We start from the raw sequence: 21390 nt of genomic DNA on the forward strand, positions 1-21390 counted from the left end.
TTAAACCTTGCAAATTTGATCAGCAGAACATGATATTTCGTTGTTGCCTCAATATTCTTTTGATTACCAGAAAGTGTTCACATTGTCATGTATTCATAGGTCATGTGTCATTTCCATAATTTCTTGTTAAATAGCTTTATTAAGCAATTCTCAGCTTCTGCTTAATGTCCCTCCAAATTCTTTTCCTCAGCGTGCAGAGATCTTCCCGGATAAACAATAGTTCTCACTAACACCATTCATACTTGTTGGTTTCTCTCTGCTCCAACTTTAACACTGAATTTCCATCTGAATCTCTAGGCTGCTGACCTTCTCCATCGCGCCTCACCTTTTCTGTGCCTTCAGAGCTTAAAGAGCATAACATTTCCAGCAAGAAAACCCAGAAAATCCGCTCCTGCCTTCTCGGTTCTTTTATTTGGGAACATAAAGCAAGGACGTCTTAGTAATATGAAAGTTAGTTACACACACGCAGAATTCTTGTCCAAGAAACCACACAGGAAACCTGCCGACCTAACCTGAAATGGTTCTTCTCTAAGTTAACAATAACGGCTACTTCTGAGTCCTTGAGAACACTCCGCTTTATTCTTCTCGCTATCCCTACATTATCTGCTTCTTTCTTCACATCCATCTCTTTCTCATCAGCATCTGCTGTCTTCAATTTATTGACGCTGTTCCTGCTACAACTTGCCTTCGCTTTGTTCGTTGTTACTACTGTTCATAGCTCAGTAAGAAATGTTAGCATTTTCAATGGTAAAAGTCACAGCTAATTTGGAGAGTCAATATATTTTACACAGTCAGAGATTCAGTACTCTTACAGGACCGCTGTATATAGTTTGTCATATGTGGTCTCCTTATAAGCTTTATAGGCCAGGTAGCAATTTTTCAAAGAATTTGACCAAAATTATGTTTACAGACTTAAAAAAAGAACCTTAACAAACAAAAAGAGAGATGATTTGTTTTTTACTCCTCAGAATGTCTTGGAAGTTTTAATTGTCAGAGAACATAATAGCATAGACCAGTACTGTCTAATGGAACTTTCTGCACTGATAAAATATTCTAAATTTAAACTGTTCAGTATTGGTCTTACTGATCCGTGTGGCTACCAGCACTTGAAATGTGGCTAGTGACATTTGGGAATTGAATTTTTAATTTTATTTCCTTAATTAATTTTAATTTAAAGAGATATATGTGTCTAGTGGTTACCATATTGGACAAGGTAATAACAGGCCATATAAGCATATTTAAATAAAATATTATATTGCAGATGTAATATTTACAGAACATATATTTTATTTCTTCCTTGCCTTGAAAAAACCTTAGAACTTTTGATACGATAAAATAATACATTTTCAAATATAAATATTTCATTATAACTGATCTTCTCCCAAATAAAACCATTTGTAATTTTGATTGGCTAGTAGGACTCCTCCCTTATAATTACTTAGCAACTATAATTTAAAAAAAAAAAGTCATGTTGATGACTATTGAGGAAATAAATAATCTGGAAAAAACTGAAGATATTTTTTCTTTCATAACTCAGTTAGATCTCTTTTAGAAGAACTGAGCCTCTCTTGTTATTCTCAAAGTTATCAGGTTCTTTTCATTCATTTAAGAACACACTGATCCACAAATCCTTTAGTAAATTGGGTCATCTTACTTCTTGGTCCTCAAAATGGAAAGCACTTCAAAATTATTCATTTTACAGCAGATAAAATTGCTTCTCTTTCCAGCCCAGCTTCCTCAGGTGCTTTGGTTCCCACATAAGCTTTTGCCCACTCAAACCTCAACAAAAGGAAAAAGAAATCATGACATTTTCCCCATAAAATATCCTCTCATAAAACTCTTCCAAGATAGAAAGTGTTATGCAAAGTGATGTTCTATTGTTTAATACATCATTTCAAACATACCCTATTTGGTATTCTTGATTTTTTTTAAAAAGAAGCAAGTATTTAAGAATTTTCTGGATGTTAGAAATCACTGATTAGTTTATTTAACATATTTTAGAATGTTTTTTAGAATCTATGAACAAAACAGAATTCTTTCAGGGACTTGTGGCTAAACTGTGTGTTGTTGTTTTTTTTTTTAATCTTTTCATTCATTTATTCTTTGCCTTTTTATCCTATACCAATATCAGGTAAAATAAAATTTTACCAATACAGAGATGGTGTCTCTCAATTTAATCAGTCATTTCTAATGTAAAATACTAAAAGTCACAGAAAGGACTTCAATACATTACGAAAAATTCAAGACATTTTAACATTTATGTATTTAGGGGCGCCTGGGTGGCTCAGTGGGTTAACCCTCTACCTTCAGCTCAGGTCATGATCTCAGGGTCCTGGGATCGAGCCTGGCTTGGACTCTCTGCTCAGCAGTGAACCTGCTTCACCCCCTCTCTCTGCCTACTTGTGATCGCCATCAAATAAATAAATAAATAAAATCTTTTTAAAAAATTTGTTGTATTTTATAAATATCTATTGAGTACCTATTAGGCTAGGATTTATTGGTCTAAGGAAGAGAAACCTAACTTAATGTACTTTTATTTCATTCAGTAAAGAGAATCAAAAGCTCATTTTTGCAGTGGTTACCTTACTATGGAAGGAATAAGAAAGTAGTCAAAATAGTTCTTAAAAATAATCTGAATAGAAAAATATAAGTTTTATATCAAGGTTATCTGCCTTTTTAATTTTAAATTATGGCCTCAGATTCAATTCTCTTCTTTTCTCTATCATGTTTGCCTTCAAATTTATACTTTCCTTTGCCTTAATTATTTCTCATTTTTTCCCTATTACATAATGATTATTTCTATTTAATTTACACTTCCCTACTACACAGAGAATTTTTCCATTTTTAACTAACACTGGTTGGATACCTTTATAAACATGTCCAAATGTTAATTTTTCCAGTTGGATTTTTTATAGGAAGTTTAGTTTCTTGGAAATGTAGGCAATTTTTCTTACATAAGTGCCAAACATCTGCATGATTTAGCACTAAAAGCTTTTAAAAACTTGATTTTAAAAATGAGAAATCTTAACTGCATTTCACCCAATTGGATTGAAGAAAGTCATGATATTACCAATGTACATTATAGAATCTCCCCGTAAGTCTCAGGAATAAAGAGGTATGTTCCCCTAGAGGAAGCACCATGTTCCTAGGTCGGTGGGAACCATGATACTGAGCCTGCCATCCACAGGTTATACCAGCCCCCTCAGATAATGCTTGACCACTTACTGTCCCAGTGTTCATTCAGGTTCTCTTCTTGCACAGAGGGATTACTGAAGTCAGAACATGCATCTTGTTTAACTTCTTAGTAAATATATGTGGAAGGAAGAGAAAAGTGAAGATTGGTTTTAGATGACATTTCTGATTTTCTTTATGCTTGTTTAAGTAACATGAAATCTGGCCATTTGGGTTTTAGTAATGGCCTGAAACTTCACAAGCAGTGAGGAAAGATAAGGAAATCTAAGAGGCACAGATTAATACTCCATGACCCTCTAAATTTTATGTTGTCTTAGATGAAATTAATTACATTATTATTTAATAGAATTAGAAGTACAAAAGGAATAAAGAAATGTTTGAAGCAAAGCATCTTCTTGATGCTTGATGTAATGACACCAATCTACTATTTTGGATAGTGGATTACATTTTTGTAAATCACTGCTGTAATGGTCTTTCTCTCTCTCTCTTTTTTCTCAAAAGTCTCTCTCTCTCTCTCTTTTTTTTTTTTTCCCATATCTTCATGATGGGAATGAACTTGTATTTGCACAGTACATACTCTTTACATTAAAGAATTCTCACTGAATGGTGCTGTGTTGTGGTCTCATTTGGAACTTGAAAAGAAATAACCATTTGGGACCAGTCACAAAGCATTGGCAATGCATAAGTAAGGCCATGCTAGCAAATCATTTACTTGACAGTTCAGACAATATTAAAATATTTATATAAATGGAAGAATCCGCCAATTTAGGAAATTACTCATACATTCTCTATTTGAATGTTAGCTTTAAAGACGGGCAAATAAACTAGATCATGGTTAACCAGGCCACAGGGTACTCATTAAACTGTGTTCATTTCGGCCAGAGTGAATATTGATTGGGAGAGGATTCCTGGTGTTTCCACATGATTACTCTGTTCTCTCCTGTTCATATTGCTTGGAATTTCTAAAAAATGTAGTTTATTAGTTATACTTTGAATCATATCACCTTAAGATTTTGGATACTAAACTTTATTCTCTACATGTTAGTCTGCTCAAGAGATTTAGTTTCTTTTATTATTATTATATTTTTTATTTTTAAAAGCCCCTAACGGGTATTATACTCAATCTTGGTTTTGTAAAGTTATAAGAAAACAGTTATAGCTGTGTCAGTACTACTAAGACTGAGTTTTTGGTACAGCATTATTTTGGCTGACTTTCTAAAGAAGACAGATGAGCTAAATACATTTCTGGAATCAAATGAAAGCTTCTAGTATTGGCAGGAGCTACCAGTAAATACATTCCTAATTACTTGTTTCTGATAGGGGTATCTCTGAAATACAACAAAAATGACCATTTGGAAGCTGTCATTAATTGGCAGGTCATCAAACAAAAATCATTCTCATTAATTTTAGTTTTGTTAAACTCATTTCATCCCCATAGTTGGAGGGGTCTGAGCAGGTGATAGAATTAGCATAGCAAAAAAGGTCACCTTCCCTTAACCCCATATGCATAATCAATAATTAACTTCCAGAGGCTTCACAGTCATTATGTCAGTAGTTTGAGATTTTCAAAGTATAATATGAAATGAAGAGAAAACCAGTATTTTAAGTACCTACAAATATGATAGAGCAAACTTGAGTATGAGGGACTTAAAAAAACCTTACCCCAGTGATCTCATGACAAAGCTATGTTATTTTGTGTTATTTCCAAGAATAAAATTATTTAGTAAAATACAAGGGAAAGCAGTATATAGCAAGGTGTATATAGCAAGGTGTATTATTTAGACAAAGTAGAACATGGGTAATCCTTTTATGTGCCTTAAAACTTTAAAAAAAAGTGTGCCTCAAGAAACCTAATAAATACCATGAAATTAATATTTTCTCTAATGTTGATAAACTTTATACCTTGAAAATTATATATGCACCTTTCCCTTATACCAAAAAGAAATGAATTAGATTATGGTTCTTAAGCAGTGTTTTCCAATCTGATAAACCTGAAGATGTATTTGGCAAATGGCTCTAGAACCTCTCCAACCCCCTTGGGGCCACCCTTCTTCCTCTTTGGGAGTAGAATTTCATGGTGAATCATCAGAAATGAGTGAAAAGCTATGAAAGGATAAAAGTAAAGATATGTGTAGGTTATAAGTAGATATTTAACTTTGCTCCTGGATTTGTAGGTATATCTATATTTCCTGAACACTTTTAATAAAAGACACCTCACTATCTCCTGGACACCATAGTCTTGCTCTATGTCCTAGAAGAGATCACTGTTGGGTCAATTGGCCTTAGTCAAAATTTTAATTCTCAAAGCTAATGTCAAAGACCTTTTTTGGAAACCTTATTTCCAAGCCTTCATTTGTCTTCAGTGAGTTTAGTTCTATAGAAATAGACCATTACACACAACATGTGACTAGCGTGATGTATGGGATGACCTACTGAATATGTATTGAGCACTTGCGGTATGAAAGGGATTGTCCTAACCAATTTGCATTTATTATCTCATTTGAGTTGTCAAAATCACTCAGTGGTATAGGTACTATTACCTCTATTTCATGGATGAGGAAACTGAGATACAGAGAGGCTGACAAAGGATCCCAGGGTCACACAGATACCAATTTAGCAGCAATGCTAGCATTTGAACCACCCAACACTGTTCAAGAACGTGTACTATCAACCATGATGACATATGACATCCCAAGATTAGAGACCATGATATTTTTCCCATTAAACTTAGAGCTTCCCGAATAATTCCTGAGAGATATGATAGTATTCAGGAAATGGCTTTCGGTCATCACAGGCATTTCAAGAGCTAAATAAAATGCTGATAACATTACTTTTCCACTTCTGTTTACCAAACTCAGACATACTCATTAGCGTAAAACTCAGGTCTTTTTTTAATAGGAGATTTTAAGTATATTTCATCAAGTCTTGATTATAATAAAATGTTTGCCATATTTATCTGACATTTAATTATTAAACCTTGTGTCAGAGTCTCTCATCTAGCCTTTTCCTCAGGGATACTGTTGAATTTGCTGTTGAATGATTATAAATTCATTCATGCAATATAAGTACTAATTATTAACCTTCCTCAGATATGATATTATGCATTTAATAAATATCAGCACTAAATTTTTAAGGTGATTTAAGTTCTGTTTTTCTCTTATTAAAGAAATTTCCTTCTAAACCTTTAAAGCACTTGGACTCATATTCTCATAAAAAGTAACTTTATTTAGGCTGTGATTTTTTTTTTCCAGTATATTATAGGTATTAATGGTTTGGAGCCCCTGTTAGTTAAGTGAGGCATCTGAGACCATAATCAAAATTTCAACCTCAATAATTAAAAAAAGACTTCCAGATATATGAGCACATGATTTTCAGGTTTTTTTCTTATAATCAGTCTCTTCACAGGGATTGATTATTTTAAATCTTCATTTTAAAAACAGCTTAGGTAGAAAGTATATCATTCTACATTCATTATCAGTTGTTGTTTTATAGGCAAAGACATCTTGAAAGACTTTATTCTGTTTTTGTTTTTACAGATGTCCGAAGAAGAACAATTTATGAATACCACCGAGTAGAGCTACAGATGTCAAAAATTACCAACATTTCAGCTGTGGAGATGACGCCATTACCTAGTAAGTTCCACGAGACCAGAGCTAGGTGGAAAGTTTAATGATCTGATCTGTTTACGCATGAGTATCTTTCTCTTGTGTGTCTGTGTGGGGTAGGTGGGTGATTTTAATTTTGGTTGAGCCATCCTTTTTTTTTTTTTTCCTCCATGCTGCCAATTAGTCTTGATAAACCTCTTCTGTCCTGTTTCCTAGCATGCCTCCAGTTTAATGGTTGTGGCCCCTGTGTATCCTCTCAGATTGGCTTCAACTGCAGTTGGTGTAGTAAACTTCAAAGGTAAAAAAGAATAATACAGAAAACTTAAAAATTTTACAGATTTGTTGTTTCTACCTTTTCCATTGAATTTTAGATGTGTCAGGTGTGTTGATTAGGAATATATGAACAAATGTATATAAGTTTAAAAAAAAAAAAACCATGACCAAAAGGCAAAAAAAGTGCTTTGATTACTCAAAATTACCAAAAACCTTCACAGTCAATAAAATAGTTATCTGATATACATTTATTATCTCTATAAGGCTTAAACTAGATGGTGGACTGATAGGTCTATAAATTGATGCTCTTGGCCCATATTCTTCAGAAAACATGGTATGACATATCATTACTATAACAAGGACAGTGTATGCATGGTCACATGCAGATTCTTAGTTAATTCCAGTGAATATCTCAAAGATTACTAGCAAAGGTTAGAGATATGGTCTAAAGTTAGGGAATAAAGTGACCCTAACCGACCTCTACATAAACAGAATGTGTGGTCTGATTTTTCATGAATCACCAAGAGGAGTTTCTAGTCCATAGAGGTTTTCAGAGAGTGAATGATCATTTGTTGGAAATATGGAGCAAAGACTTACATGTGTTTTGTTATTTACTCAACCATTTTGTGCATCAGTTATATTCCAAGCACTGGGAAAGTAGCAGCAAATAATACTGGTGTGGTCCCTACCTGCCCACCCTCCCACTCCCCCACCACCATAGAGTTTACAGTCTGTCTGGGTGTAAGTCCCTGTCCACCTTCAAAGTCTATGAAGAGTTCTCCCCACTGGTGAAGAACTGAGTCTTCAGGCTCTTCCTGTGTGCTTGTGCGTCAGAGCTTCTTATAGGAACAGCCTTTGTCTTATCATCTTGCTGCAGCATTTGCTCTAATGATAGAGACATGGTTGAGAACACTTCCAATGCTATTGGGAGTATAAAGAATAGAACGCCAAGCCCTTGATAACAAGCTTTCAGAAACATGTTTAACTTGCTGACTTTGGGGCAACCAGTACAGTGTTGTGGCTAGAACATTATTTATTATAACCTCGTTTTGTTTTCAGTGCAATCTGTTCCTGTAATTTCCTTTGTGTTGTGAATGTCAAATAACGAAAAAGCAAGCAGGAAATTAACATTCTTCAAAGTAGATTTTAACTTTCCTATATTTCCAGAGTGAAAAGAACTGCCTTACAATTAAGAGTTTGTGGACATTTGTATTCATATATTGTTGACATTCCATAAAGATTATATGCACATTGGAAGTTAGCCAAAATTGGGTTAGATGACAGCCAAAACACATCTCAGGAGATGGCACTTTAATATGTTCAGTTAAGTAACACTGAGCTCACCTATGAAATACTCCCAAAAGAATTAGTAAAAGGCCTTGGCTTGACGTGCACCTAATTCAAGTTCCAGCTCAGTGCTCACCACCTTTGAGAGGTCTCCCTAGACCACAGTCCGCGTGAGGTGCCAACCCCAGTGTTTCTCAGACATCTGGGAGAAACTCCATCATCAGCAGTCACCTTAGTTCTCATGGACTCTTGTTAGTTAGTCTGTCGCCTCTGCTAGGCTATGGCTGTACTAAGGGTAATTGGTCTTTATATCTCCAGAACCTAAGAATGTACCTGGTACTGCAGAAAGTGAATAAATGAGTCAAGGAATGAGTGAATGAATGATCATTAGGTTCCAAATGAAGGAATCATGATTAGATTTGTCTGGGAACTGGGGCGCCTGGGGGGCTCAGTGGGTTAAGCCCCTGCCTTTGGCTCAGGTCATGATCTCAGGGTCCTGGGATCAGCCCCACATCGGACTCTCTGCTCAGCAGGGAGCCTGCTTCCTCTCTCTCTGCCTGCCTCTCTGCCTACTTGTAATCTGTCTGTCAAATAAATTAAAAAAAAAAAAAAAAGATTTGTCTGGGAACTAAGGGTTTCTGAAAATGAGAGACTGTCAGTGCTGAAGCTAGGAAAGTCAAAGGAAAACCAGGAATGGTAGCCGCCCCAGCCAGATTACCATTAGGATAATTCTCAACTGAAATAATATCATTGTAGTTGAAGGTTTGGGACGCTAGTGTAGAAACCTATCTTCCAGCAACCATTTCATTATTTTTTTTTAAAGATTTTATTTATTTATTTGACAAGAGAGAGATCACAAGCAGGCAGAGAGGCAGGCAGAGAGAGAGGAGGAAGCAGGCTCCCTGCTGAGCAGAGAGCCCGACGCGGGCCTCGATCCCAGGACCCTGAGATCATGACCTGAGCCGAAGGCAGCGGCTTAACCCGCTGAGCCACCCAGGCGCCCATTTCATTATTTTTTAAAGAATATTTTGGTGAAAAGATAGGTATGTTTGTATCTATCTGTCCGTCAATCAATCTGTGTTTAAATATATGTTCGAAGTTCCTTTTTTTTTTTTTTAAAGATTTTATTTATTTATTTGAGAGAGAGAGAGACAGTGAGAGAGAGCACGAGCGAGGAGAAGGTCAGAGAGCGAAGCAGTTCCAAAACATGCAATTTTGCATTGTTGCAAATGGCATTATATTAATACTTCTGTTTTATTGAGAGATTTCTCTGCCAGACATAGTATCAAGGAGTTTTCAGCTGTATTTAGTTTGTGCAGACTTCTTACAAGTGGAGGCAGTCGAGGCTTACAGGAGCCAGTTGCTGGTGCAGGGTCTTCTAGTTTATAAGTGGTAAGTTGGGACTAAAACTACATCTGTGTGACTCCCAGCCTGTGGTCTTGACCCCTCACCTGCCTTGCCTCCCACCTGCCAGGATGCAGATGAACTAAGCAGTTAATCTTCATTACTTCCTGAAAAGTAGCAGACATAATACTGGAAAATAAATATTTTTGTCTCTGAGGCTGCAGGAAAATCTCATGGCTTTGGGAAACTGGCATAAGAAGAAGGTAAAAGAGAATCGAGCAAAGCATAAGACTTTCGTGCATTATTGAAAGCATCATGGTTGCTTTAAAAAGATTAATTGAAAAAGGGAAAGTGGTGATGCATGTGAATAAGGAAGGAATTCATCAAAGAACACTGCTTTAAAAACTACAAGTTTTCTGCATGTTACCATTTGGTGTTTTGCTGAATACCAAACACTGGTTTAAAAACCTAGGATTTATTTTTAATTCTTCAGCAACTCAGTTATATACATATCAAGACCTGCTTAATTAATTGGTTTAACTATGGCTCATTGCACTTTTGTTCAATTTAATTTCCCCACTGCATTTTATTAATTTCTCCTTAGACTTGTGAGCTTCAAAACTTTGCTTTTGCTGCCCGGAAGCAGTTCCCCAGACTTTAGAGCTTTTATTAACAAGTTCAATAAAACAAGAGAAGTCTTATCCTAAGCAGCACAAAAATAGCCTCTCAGATTTTTTTCTTCCATTCTTTTTACTTTCTCCTTTGTGCACATTTACCCCTGAATGATAATCAGTTGGTGGTGATTATTGAACTCTCAAGTCGGGCTTGCTCCAAAAAGATAAGATATTTTTAATTGGCTTGTTTATGTCCTTTAATTCCTGTTTTTCAGGAAGCAAAAACTAAGGTAAAATGTTTGTAATGGCTTTCTCCAAGGTCTAAAGGAATTTGAGTTATAGAACATTTAATGAGATCCATGATCAAAAATGTTTACTTATAATAGGTGGCCCATTACTTGTAGGTGAGAATGCTTTTGTTTCTTCACTGAAAACTGAGAAGACCTGAATCAACCATTTTCAACCATATCTCCTATTTTCACTCATTCAACAAAAATTTCCAAGGGTCTTTGTGTTCAGGTTAATATCCTAAATTATGACTCCAGGGGTAAACAAACTTCCCTCATGGAGCTTACATTTTTAGTATGAAGAGAAAGAATTTAAGCAAACAGATGTGCAAAAAATAGAGTTGGCAGTGATGAGTGCTATTCAAAAACAATAAAAAGAAAATTTTAAGGGAAAATATAGCAAAATAAGTAAGAATAACAAGAGTTTATTTGTTGGTAACATGCTAAGCAACTTAACCTTTTGAAGGGACCTTGGTTTCGTTAGCCTTCGTCATCTGAATGTCTCGCTTGAGGACAAGTTCAGTTTGAGATGTCTATCAGACTTCAAGTGGAAATGTTGAGTAGGTGGGAACATATAAGCCAGAAATTTAGGGAAGAGATTGTGGCCAGACATTAAACTGGAGAGTCATTATCATATAGATAGTATTTAAATTCATGGAGCTGAGTGAGATCAGCTATGGAGAGAGTGTGAATTGAAAATAGAAGAGATTCCAGGAGCTAGTTTCTGGCATGGCATAATGAGGTATGATGCTAATGTTTCATTATATAAAACTATTTTAAAATATATTTGTATACATGTCTGTGTAGACAGAGAATACCTCTGAAAAAGATACATAAGAGATTGATAACAATGTTTGTCTCTGGAGACAGGCATGAGGATGAGTATTACTTTTTATTGTGATTATGTACTCGTGTATAATTTGAATTTTTGCCACGTGGAGTTGAAGACAAAAGGAGGAATCAGCAAAGGAGAAATGACAGAACATAAATTCAAGGGCAGAAATGTAGCTTTCCTCATTTTAGTGTCTTCCACAGCACCTAACACCATGCCTAGACTAATATAGCAATCCATGGACTGATCATGCAGATGATCAAGGCCGGAAATTTGCACTTTCATGAGAATTCTAATTGGTCACGTTGGCTGTTCCCATCCATAGGCTTTGTCAATATCAACCATATGGCTACCATAAGGACTAAGCTGATGTTTAGCATAAAATGTCAGTATTTATAATTAAGCAGATTAAGAACTGAGGAATTAGTCTCTTGGTGTCTCCATTTTAAAGAATTTTCTTCATTTTATTTACTTAGCTCGGATCAAAGTCATAGGACTACAGGTAAAAATTTGGGAATAAATAATTTCCATGATTCTACCCATCAAACGAATAAATAGAACAAGTGAACCCCTACTAATGGTAAAGACATGTAGCTACTGAATACTAATATCACATGTTTACTTAAGAAGATATATGAGATGAGGGAAAAATCTTTTTGAATAACTCTATATTTGTTTCAACCTGTTATTTCTATTGCATTTCCTTGAACATACTATGGCACTGGCTGTTATTTTCCCCGAATGAACTGGATTTCTTTGCAGTAACAAAAAGAATAATGGGGGGAAAAAAGTATCATGTGTAATATATTTCAAAAATTTTGAAATGTATAAAGTCAGAGATAGTGGCTAATAATTCATTAATGATAGAAAATGTATTATCAACCTAAATTAATTAAAGATGAAAAACTCTATAGAGGCACAACTAATTTTTTGAAAATAGAATGTACTCATTATCATATGCTTGTTTAGCTTACAGAAATTAAACTACCTAGGTTTGAGAGAAGAGAGAAATGGAGAGAACAAATTTAAATAATGCAGCCAATTCAACCTTTCCCCAATCAGTAATCTTAGTGTTTCTGAATAGGAGCACCAAGGAGACTTGAATATACCTATCTCCTTTGGTTTTATTTTGATGTACCCCTAAACACATAGGCACATTTGCAGGATTGAGTGTGACTTTAGGGTTTAAGGAAACAACAGATATTTTTCACACCACATGATCCTAAAATAAAGCCAACAAACTTCATCTAGGATCAGCCAAAATCCAACAGTCCATACTGACTTTAGAGGAAGAAGTAGTTTTATGAAAAGAGTGGCAGGCTCCTGAATGGACTGTACTAAGGGAATTTCAAACATGTTTTGACTCAGTATGATTTCTGCCTACTTACTGCCATATCTAGCCTTCAAGTAAGGTGTAACTCCACTGTAATCCTCAGAGGGCCATATAAAGCATTCTGTTAGTCTGATTTAGTTTTAATCAATTTAGTCCAAGGGGCGCCTGGGTGGCTCAGTGGGTTAAGCCACTGCCTTCGGCTCAGGTCATGATCTCAGGGTCCTGGGATCGAGTCCCGCATTGGGCTCTCTGCTCAGCGGGGAGCCTGCTTCCCCCTCTCTCTCTCTCTCTGCCTACCTCTCTGCCTGCTTGTGATCTGTCTCTGTCAAATAAATAAATAAAATCTTTAAAAAAAAATCAATTTAGTCCAAGATTTCAAGATTAAAAAGAGAGGATCAAGACACCCACAATTGTTGAATGACATTCCAGGTATTCTTAGGATATATGGCCCACTCTGAACTTTATACAATTAAGATTAATTAGCAGGGTATAATTATGCCTGTCTAAATGGACCTTTTATATCCCGGGCAAAGCCTGTAACCATTTTGAGAGTATGGTTGAAGTTCATATTCAAGGCTACTAGTATATTACACATTTACATGATTCTTTCACATAAGGACATCCATTGGCCTTGGTGATCAAGTGTGAAGTCCACACCTAACTTGGGAAGTCCAGCAGCCCTGGTCCAAAATTAATTATGACTCTAGGCTTATTACCATGGATTGGGGTAAAATAAATTTCTACTCTGAAATGCCCTGAATTTCAGATGGACATTTAGAATTCACCAAGCTTTAAGAATTTTCAGTAAACGTTTGTTGATCTGTGTTTCAATATGCTGACTTTCTTTCAAGTTGAAATCACTTCCATCTGCTTATCGGAATTATAGATTAGTAATATTTTGATAGCTGAAAATGTTACCATTTTCAATAAACTGTATGTTAGGTTTAAATACAAAATATGAAGTTATTTATAACTAACATAAACTATTTTTGTCTTTGAAGGAAAGTTATGTCCTTACTGAAATACCAGATCCAACAAAATTATTTAATTGATGACAAATTAATTAGAACCCTTTATTGTCATGCTGCCTAGTCATGATAGACAGGAAAAAGAGAATGCTATCATTTCTGACTGATGTCAGAAATGACTGAAGTTCCTCAGAGAAACAGTAATCTTTCATTCTATACTCAGCAGCAGTGAATAAGGTCTGAAACGGTCTGAAAATTGGGCTTAAAGTGGTGAGCCCAGTAGCCCACATCTAGGCCAGATGAGATTCTTGTTCTTGAGTGAGTTCTTATCAAGAATATTGGACTTTCTGTGTCCGGGAGAACCAGCCAGCCAAAGTTCAGGAGGAGCCCAGAAGTGAGGAGGCATTCCTGCTTTACTCAAAAGGAATCAAAATTCCCCCCAAAAGTGTAGTAGAGAGGCAGTCTTGTTTTGTTGTCCTAAATGGATTGGACTGAATGTCTGAATACCTAATGGCCCAGCCAATGTTAGCTGATTGATCTTGGACAAATCAATAAACTCTTTGACTTTACATCTTGAAATGTGAAATGCATAACTCATCTAGACATATTTGATTCTAGTATTCTTTAATTCTGAGTGGCTGTAGGTTCAGTAGTTCTCAATTATTAGTACAGTTAAAATTGCCCCAGGAGCATGTTAAAATGCAGATTTCTCTGAATCTTAGCAAGGGATTCCTATTCAGTAGGTCCAGAGTGGAGTCCAGGAATTGAACTTTTTAATAAAGCTCTTCTCGGGACCCTAAGTAATCGGAGACGAGCACAGTGGAAATTCTGATCTTGTACAAATGGGCTGAGAGTCTCGTAAGCCTACAGCGGTTACACGGAAGTTTGTGGAAACACTTATTCTTACTTTGGAATAGAGACGTATAGAAAAAAATATCTGAAGATAAAAATACTTGTTTTTAAAATCCATTAGAAGTTAATGAAATAGGTGTTGATAAAAGAAAGCAAGAAGTTTTTGGATAAGTACAGTGTACGTAATAAATAATTCAGGAGATTGGGAACATTGTTAGCTAGTTAAAATCACTGGAACATCTTCACTTTCTGAATTTTTATTAAATCACTACTACTAAAGTAGAAATTCACTGTCTAAGGTGAATTCTAGAAATTCCATACAGCCAAGATAATTTTTAGATGTGCAGTGTTCATAAGAGGTAAACTGAATTTGAATTTATTTTAGTGCAATTTATAATCCTTTCAAATTCAAATAAAGGACCTTAGCATTTCAATTAATTACCTTGTTCTGAAAAACAAAATTGTGTTTTAAGAATACACAATTCTTTAAAAGATTTTATTTATTCATTTGATAGAGATCATAAGTAGACAGAGAGGCAGGCAGAGTGGGAGGGGAAAGCCAGCTCCCCACTGAGCAGAGAGCTGATGCGGTACTCGATCCCAGGACCCTGAGATCATGACCTGAGCCAAAGGCAGAGGCTTTAACTCACTGAGCCACCCAGGCACCCCAAGAATACAAAATTAAAGTCTTTCTTTTTTTCGTTTTCAGCATTCCAAACCTAGCTTTAACAAAAGTGTACTAGTTCTTTTTGTGTGAATTAATTGTAACAGTGTAATAAGCTATAATGTTATTTTATTCATGACATGAAAGGATTTTGAAGGACGCTCTGATAGAATCATTTTGAAAAGATCTATAAGATAACTAGTAACAGAGTTGACCTTTGGGGAAATTGCCACGAATTGAAAATTAGCATAAAGAGAGATTATTACCATCTCATCATATTTCTTTTTGTAGAGTTTGAATTTTTATCACATGTACATATTACCTATACTGAATGAATCAATCAACAAACAAATACATATTTTTAAAACAAAGAAAAGGGGCGCCTGGGTGGCTCAGTGGGTTAAAGCCTCTGCCTTCGGCTCAGGTCATGATCCCAGGGTCCTGGGATCGAGCCCTGTATTGGGCTCTCTGCTCAGCTGGGGGCCTGCTTCCCTCTCTCTCTCTGCCTGCCTCTCTGTCTACTTGTGATCTCTGTCAAATAAATAAATAAAATCTTTAAAAAAAAAAAAACAAAGAAAAGAAATGTATGCGTTAAAATATACTAGGAAATTTTTGATATTCTTTCAGAAAATTCTGAAGCTAAAGAAACTTTCAGAGGCAGGCAATTATAATTCTTTTATTTTTCCTTAAGATTTATTTATTTATTTTGAGAGGGAGAGAGAGAGACCCATGTGTGTGTGCGGGGTGGGGGGGGCAGGGGGAAGCAGGGAGGGCTTCAGCAGACTCCCTCCTGAGCATGGAACCCAACATAGGGCTTGATCACCACCTGTGGGCTCAGGACCCAAGAGTTTACAACCTAAGCCAGAATCAAGAGTTGGACACTTAATTGACTGAGCCACCCAGGTGCCTCTTATCAATTCTGAATATATAAGCTACATTTCTTTCCTCTGAAGAGATGCCACTGGATTTATTAGCCTTTTGGATATATAATGCTTGTAATTCTATTTATTTATTTTAGAAGTATTGAACTGTGGTTCTGTCTATCATTTCTTCTATTTATCAATCCTCTATTTTGCATTTTGGCCTCTCTCTCCTTTTTGCCATGGCCATCTGCCAGTCTCTGAAGATGGTTGTGAATACAGAATAGGCACCAACTTCGTTTTTTCCAAACTCAAAAGCAACAGGTGCTTGAGCCAAGTCTCCTGATAACCAAGTCCCACCTGAAATATCAAGGCATTCTTTTAAGTTGTCTTTGATTTTCCCGCCAGTGAATGCTGTGTTTTCATTCCATCTGAGCACCATTTGGCAAGCTAGAAATAAAATCTGTAGAATTATTTAGTATCACATCTGTTTATAGCTTCTTTTTCAAGATTAACCAAGTGATTTTAAAGTCTTACTTATGTTTTAACCAGCTGTGGTGACTACATTTTCTATGGTTATAATTTGGAAAATTAAACATCAACAAATGCAACCTAAAAACATATATGGAGTATCTAAAAATGGGACGTTTCAGTGCTACACTACATATTCCAGTCCCTTAACTTGCTTGCACTAATGTAGTAATGAGTTCCCCTGGAAATAATTGAGAGTTAATTGTCCAAGAGTGAGATTGATTTTGTTCAAGTGAAAAACAAGAAGTGCTGTATTATGATGAAAAAAAAATATCTGTAAAGGACAAGGAAATAAAAATTTAAAAGCAAAAAACAAAATTCACAGTCAGTTTCTGTTAAAAAAGAATTGACATGACTATTGAGTATCTGGGAGCCTCAGATTAATATTCAGATTGAAAAGACTGACACTATGGTAAACAAGAAAAAAATTAATAAGTAGTTTATGGTTTAATTACTTGTTTTGCCAGGAATCTAATGTGAAAATATAGGAAGACTTTCAAAATACAATGTCTGTACTCCAGCCAGGTCTTTAGAGACCTATGTAAGAGAATGATTAAAATGTCAGTGGGATAGTTTTTGATTTTTTTGCTTTCTGCTAAAATCTACCCCCTAGAAAAGTTGAAATATGACTATGTCTTATTTCTTGATATTAAAATACTACTTAAGATATTTATGAAATTTTCTTAATGCTAAACAGCGTATTTACTGTCAAGTCCTGAGTCAGAGATCTAACCTTACCCTGCCCAGAATTTTCAGAGAAATTTTATGATAGGAATCCTGTCTTTGATGGAAGAGTGCAGAAAATCCAGTAATTCAACAATGTGTAGAATAGTCCAGTTATTTCTTTGTTTTTTTTTTAAGATTTTATTTATTTATTATGAGAGACAGAGGCAGAGGGAGAAAACAGCTCCCCACAGAGCAGGGAGCCCCATTTGGGACTTGAACCTAGGACTGTAGGATCGCGACCTGAGTCAAAGGCAGACACATAACTGACTGAGCCACTCAGGCATCCCTATTTCTTTGGTTCTAAGAACATCTAGAATAGCACTACTCTAAAAATGTATCTTTTTATATAAGTTTAGGGCAAGCCGACTTAAGCTCTTACCGATTATTAGGGAAAGCAAAGAAGGATGTTTCAGGATAAAATAAGATTTCTTGGTTGAACAAGATTAGCTTTCAAATTTTCCTTTTCTGAGCTACTGTGAAGGGAATTTGCCAATTCTGGATAGTGAGATTCATTTTTCTTCTCCTTCCTTGAGAGCCACTCCCCCCCCACCCCCCGCCCAATCTCTAGAATGTTTCCTTCAGTAACAATTCACAGTCAAGGGGGAACAGGTCTCTCCAAGAGTCGTGATGTTGGCTGCAACAATTTCTAATGATAGGCTGTCCTAAAAACACACAGGTTTTATAGTCCTAAAATAACATCACTGACCACCAGGTAAGACCTCTGTATTGACCTGTGCCCTGAGCAGAATTCGTCTCTCCCTCCCCTGCACTTCGCTAGCGCACGGGTTTATTTTATCTTTGCCCAGATTTTCTGCCACTGCTGCTGTCCAACCACATGAGCTTCGAAAGCAAGGACAGGGAATTTGTTTTAAGTGTGAGAATGCTTTACATAGAGAGGTGCTTAACATAATTCTAATAGCTATCTTTTATTCTGTATTTACTAAGTGTCAGGCATCACATGAAAACCATCATTTCCACTAAACTCTTTTAATTTACTTATCTCATCCTATCCTTGGTCTGTAAAGGACCATCCAGAGGGTAAGCGTTCAGGTCCCTGTTTCTTCGATTTAGGAAATGAGAAATGAGGAAGGTTAAGGATCTTAGCCCAGGTCACAAAACTAGTAACTGGTTTAAATTTTGGTGGAGCCATGATTTAAAGTAATTTTTTTTTTTTTTTTTAAGACAGAAGGTTGGAGAGAAAAAAAAATGCTAGGGTTGAAATTTTTCTTAAATCTCTCATGCCTAACGTTAGCACATGTAACTTTGCTAAGTAATCTAAAGCCAGTATTCATCAGGAAAGGGGAAAAGACCCTTCCCTTGCCTACCAAATGGGTCTTATTAGCTAATTTACATTAACCTCTTTCAAAACTTATTTGAATAGTTTGTTGTAAAAGATACATACGAAGTTTCCTTTAACAATAATTGAGATTATATTTGTGCAAAGTGCACAATTGGCAAGAAAGAGTCCTCAGGAAAAAAAATAAAAACTAGGAATTGGGAGAAAATAATAAAAATAGCACATAATGTTCTAAGGGGGGGATTTGTGAATAATCCATTAAAATTGCATCCAGCAAAAATGGCATATAAAGGGTTTATTCTCAGAGGAGAATTAGTCCTGTATCGCTTTTTTCTGTGTCAAGTTTTCTACTCATATATCAAAGATGGAGTGTAAGTAGACCTCTGAACACCCCAGACTCATGCACTCGGTGTATAAAAAGAGACAGTAATCCTTGATGCCATATTTCAAAGGCATGGGTATAAAATACTTCAGAGACTCAAATTTTAGTATGCAAGCTTAAACTTGGGTTGTCTAAAATAACCAAGTGAGTAAGAACATGCACATGAAAGGAGAGAAATATACAAGAAAATTGACCAAAAGGCCTGACTGTAGTCGAACACAGTGTTTGTAAATAGAGATGCCCGCGACATGTGTCCACATGCCCAGTTTTCTCGGGACAGGTGGGTGTAGGCCTGTTGTCCCCAGGCCCGTTTCTTTCTGTCTCCTCCCCCCCCCCAAAAGTGTAGCAGTTGCCATCCTCCCTAATATCGCCCTGAGAATCCTTCTAACTGCATTTGTATATTCGGGACCTGAGGCAGAGCTAGAATCCCTACGTTAGTTCCACTCTCCTCCACAAAGGAATTCCTGTGATACAGACCATATGGCCCCACAAGCCTGAACTATTTACTATCTAACCTTTTGTAGGAAAAGTTTGCCAGATCAATGGAGGACATATAACAAACACAATTAATGGGGAAAAAGCAAAATATGTATTCTCAATAAATTACCTTAGAAGCAACCGTTGACTATCTGGTTATGTCACTGAAGTAACAGCGACACTGGGATAAACCGGATAATTCTAATGATCATCACCTAAGGAAACAGTGGGCAGTAAATGAAGGACCACATCAGACTAACATGATAGTGTGTAAAAATAAATACTAAAAGAAGATTTTGAAGACCGAATTGATGGATCTTGTGAGCTGGGAGAATAATATGACGATTCAGGTCTACATATCATTCTGCATACGTCTGTATAGCTTTTGCTATAAATATTTTTTTAATCTGGCTTAAAGGGGTGTGCTCTGAAATACTAAGTCAGTTTCATGAAAAGCAAATCTGAAGAGAAAAACCACGTCTCCAAGGATGTTTCTGTTAACATAAGGTGACACTAACTGTATTTTATGAAGCAGAAAATTGCTTCACACCCAAATTCTTAAAATCCTTCTCTCTTTTTTTGCTGCCTTTAATAAGACATAGAACATTTGTACACATGAGCTGCATAAAACTCTAATAGAATTAGCATTTAGTAATTTGGTATTTTATATGCCTGGCAAATCTGATGTAGAATAAAGCAAGGAAATAAGGAAGCAGAACACTGTTTTATGACCAGAATCATTCCCTAAAGTGGAATGAGTTTACTAATACATTGTTAGTAATCTACAGAAACAACCAGGGCGATCTTAGAACAGACCCTTCCAGGCGAGCTCACAGATTTGTAAGGAGGAGAGAATAATAAAAACTGAAAAAGAAGACAAAGTTTTATATACTAAAAACCACTGCTAAAAATATACATAGTATTTTCTTAAGCATTGATATTACAACTCACACTTCAAGAGGCAACTTGAACTCAGCTACATAGATATGCATATTATGTATCTCAAAATTGTCTCACATGTAGTTTTAAAATAATAAGAAAACCATTGCAGCAAACTCTAAAAGTCTTGGAAATGTTTCCACCAAAATCAATTTACTTTTACGTGGCATTATCACACTTAAGACTTTAGAAGATGACACTGAATTTATCATGAGCTGAAGATACAAATGGAGAAATATGATGTTCTTTAATCAGAATAAACTAATGAAAGGGAACAAAGACTCTTCAAGGTTGAATGATTAATATAAATGAATATGGACCACTACAAATGTATAAAAGGTATTCTATTTTAACCCAGATCCTAGAAAAGTTATTTCACAAATATAATATCTTTTGAAGAATAAATGTGCATTATCAAAAAATCATTAAACAAATATCTTTTAAGAAACAGTGCTCTGCTGGTCAGGTGTTACTATCTGACATTATAATGCCTTAAATTACATTTTCTTGGGAATACAGAGAGAAAAAGAAAAAAATGCTTCTTTTCTTGGAGTTCCTGTCAATGTTATATTATCATATTTTAAATGAGCTCATAGTACTTGTCTGAAAGATTTAGTTACATTGTAAAATATAGTGATAACAAGCCTACATTAATTAATGGGGTGAGGTGTACAAATGATTTAATATAATGATTTCCAACCTTTTTCTTCTCAAGCTAGGGAAACATTTTTGAAAAATGAAACTCCAAATACAAAACAGATAAAATTAGATCCGGCTGGAGGTTCACAGCCATGCCCTCCCATCTCCTTCTCGCCCAGGACATCAGTCATTGAAGGCCTCTGCGACAGCAAACGCTGAACTCTGGGCAAAGCTTGAAAATCTGTGATTAATGCAGGTTTTCCTAGTTAGAAATACCAACCTTCCTAA

General features: G+C 35.7%; 1 protein-coding gene across 1 annotated transcript in view; it reads left to right on the top strand.

The window, feature by feature from the left end:
* Nucleotides 1–21390, top strand: part of PLXDC2 (plexin domain containing 2) — a 472118-nt gene that overhangs the window by 346992 nt on the left and 103736 nt on the right. Inside the window, exons 8-9 of the mRNA XM_044227759.1 lie at nucleotides 6729–6824; nucleotides 7014–7095. Coding sequence (XP_044083694.1) covers nucleotides 6729–6824; nucleotides 7014–7095 — 178 coding nt within the window. The remainder of the gene's footprint in view (nucleotides 1–6728; nucleotides 6825–7013; nucleotides 7096–21390) is intronic.

Source organism: Neovison vison, chromosome 12, assembly GCF_020171115.1.
Source record: "Neovison vison isolate M4711 chromosome 12, ASM_NN_V1, whole genome shotgun sequence".
Classification (NCBI taxonomy): Eukaryota; Metazoa; Chordata; class Mammalia; order Carnivora; family Mustelidae; genus Neogale; species Neogale vison.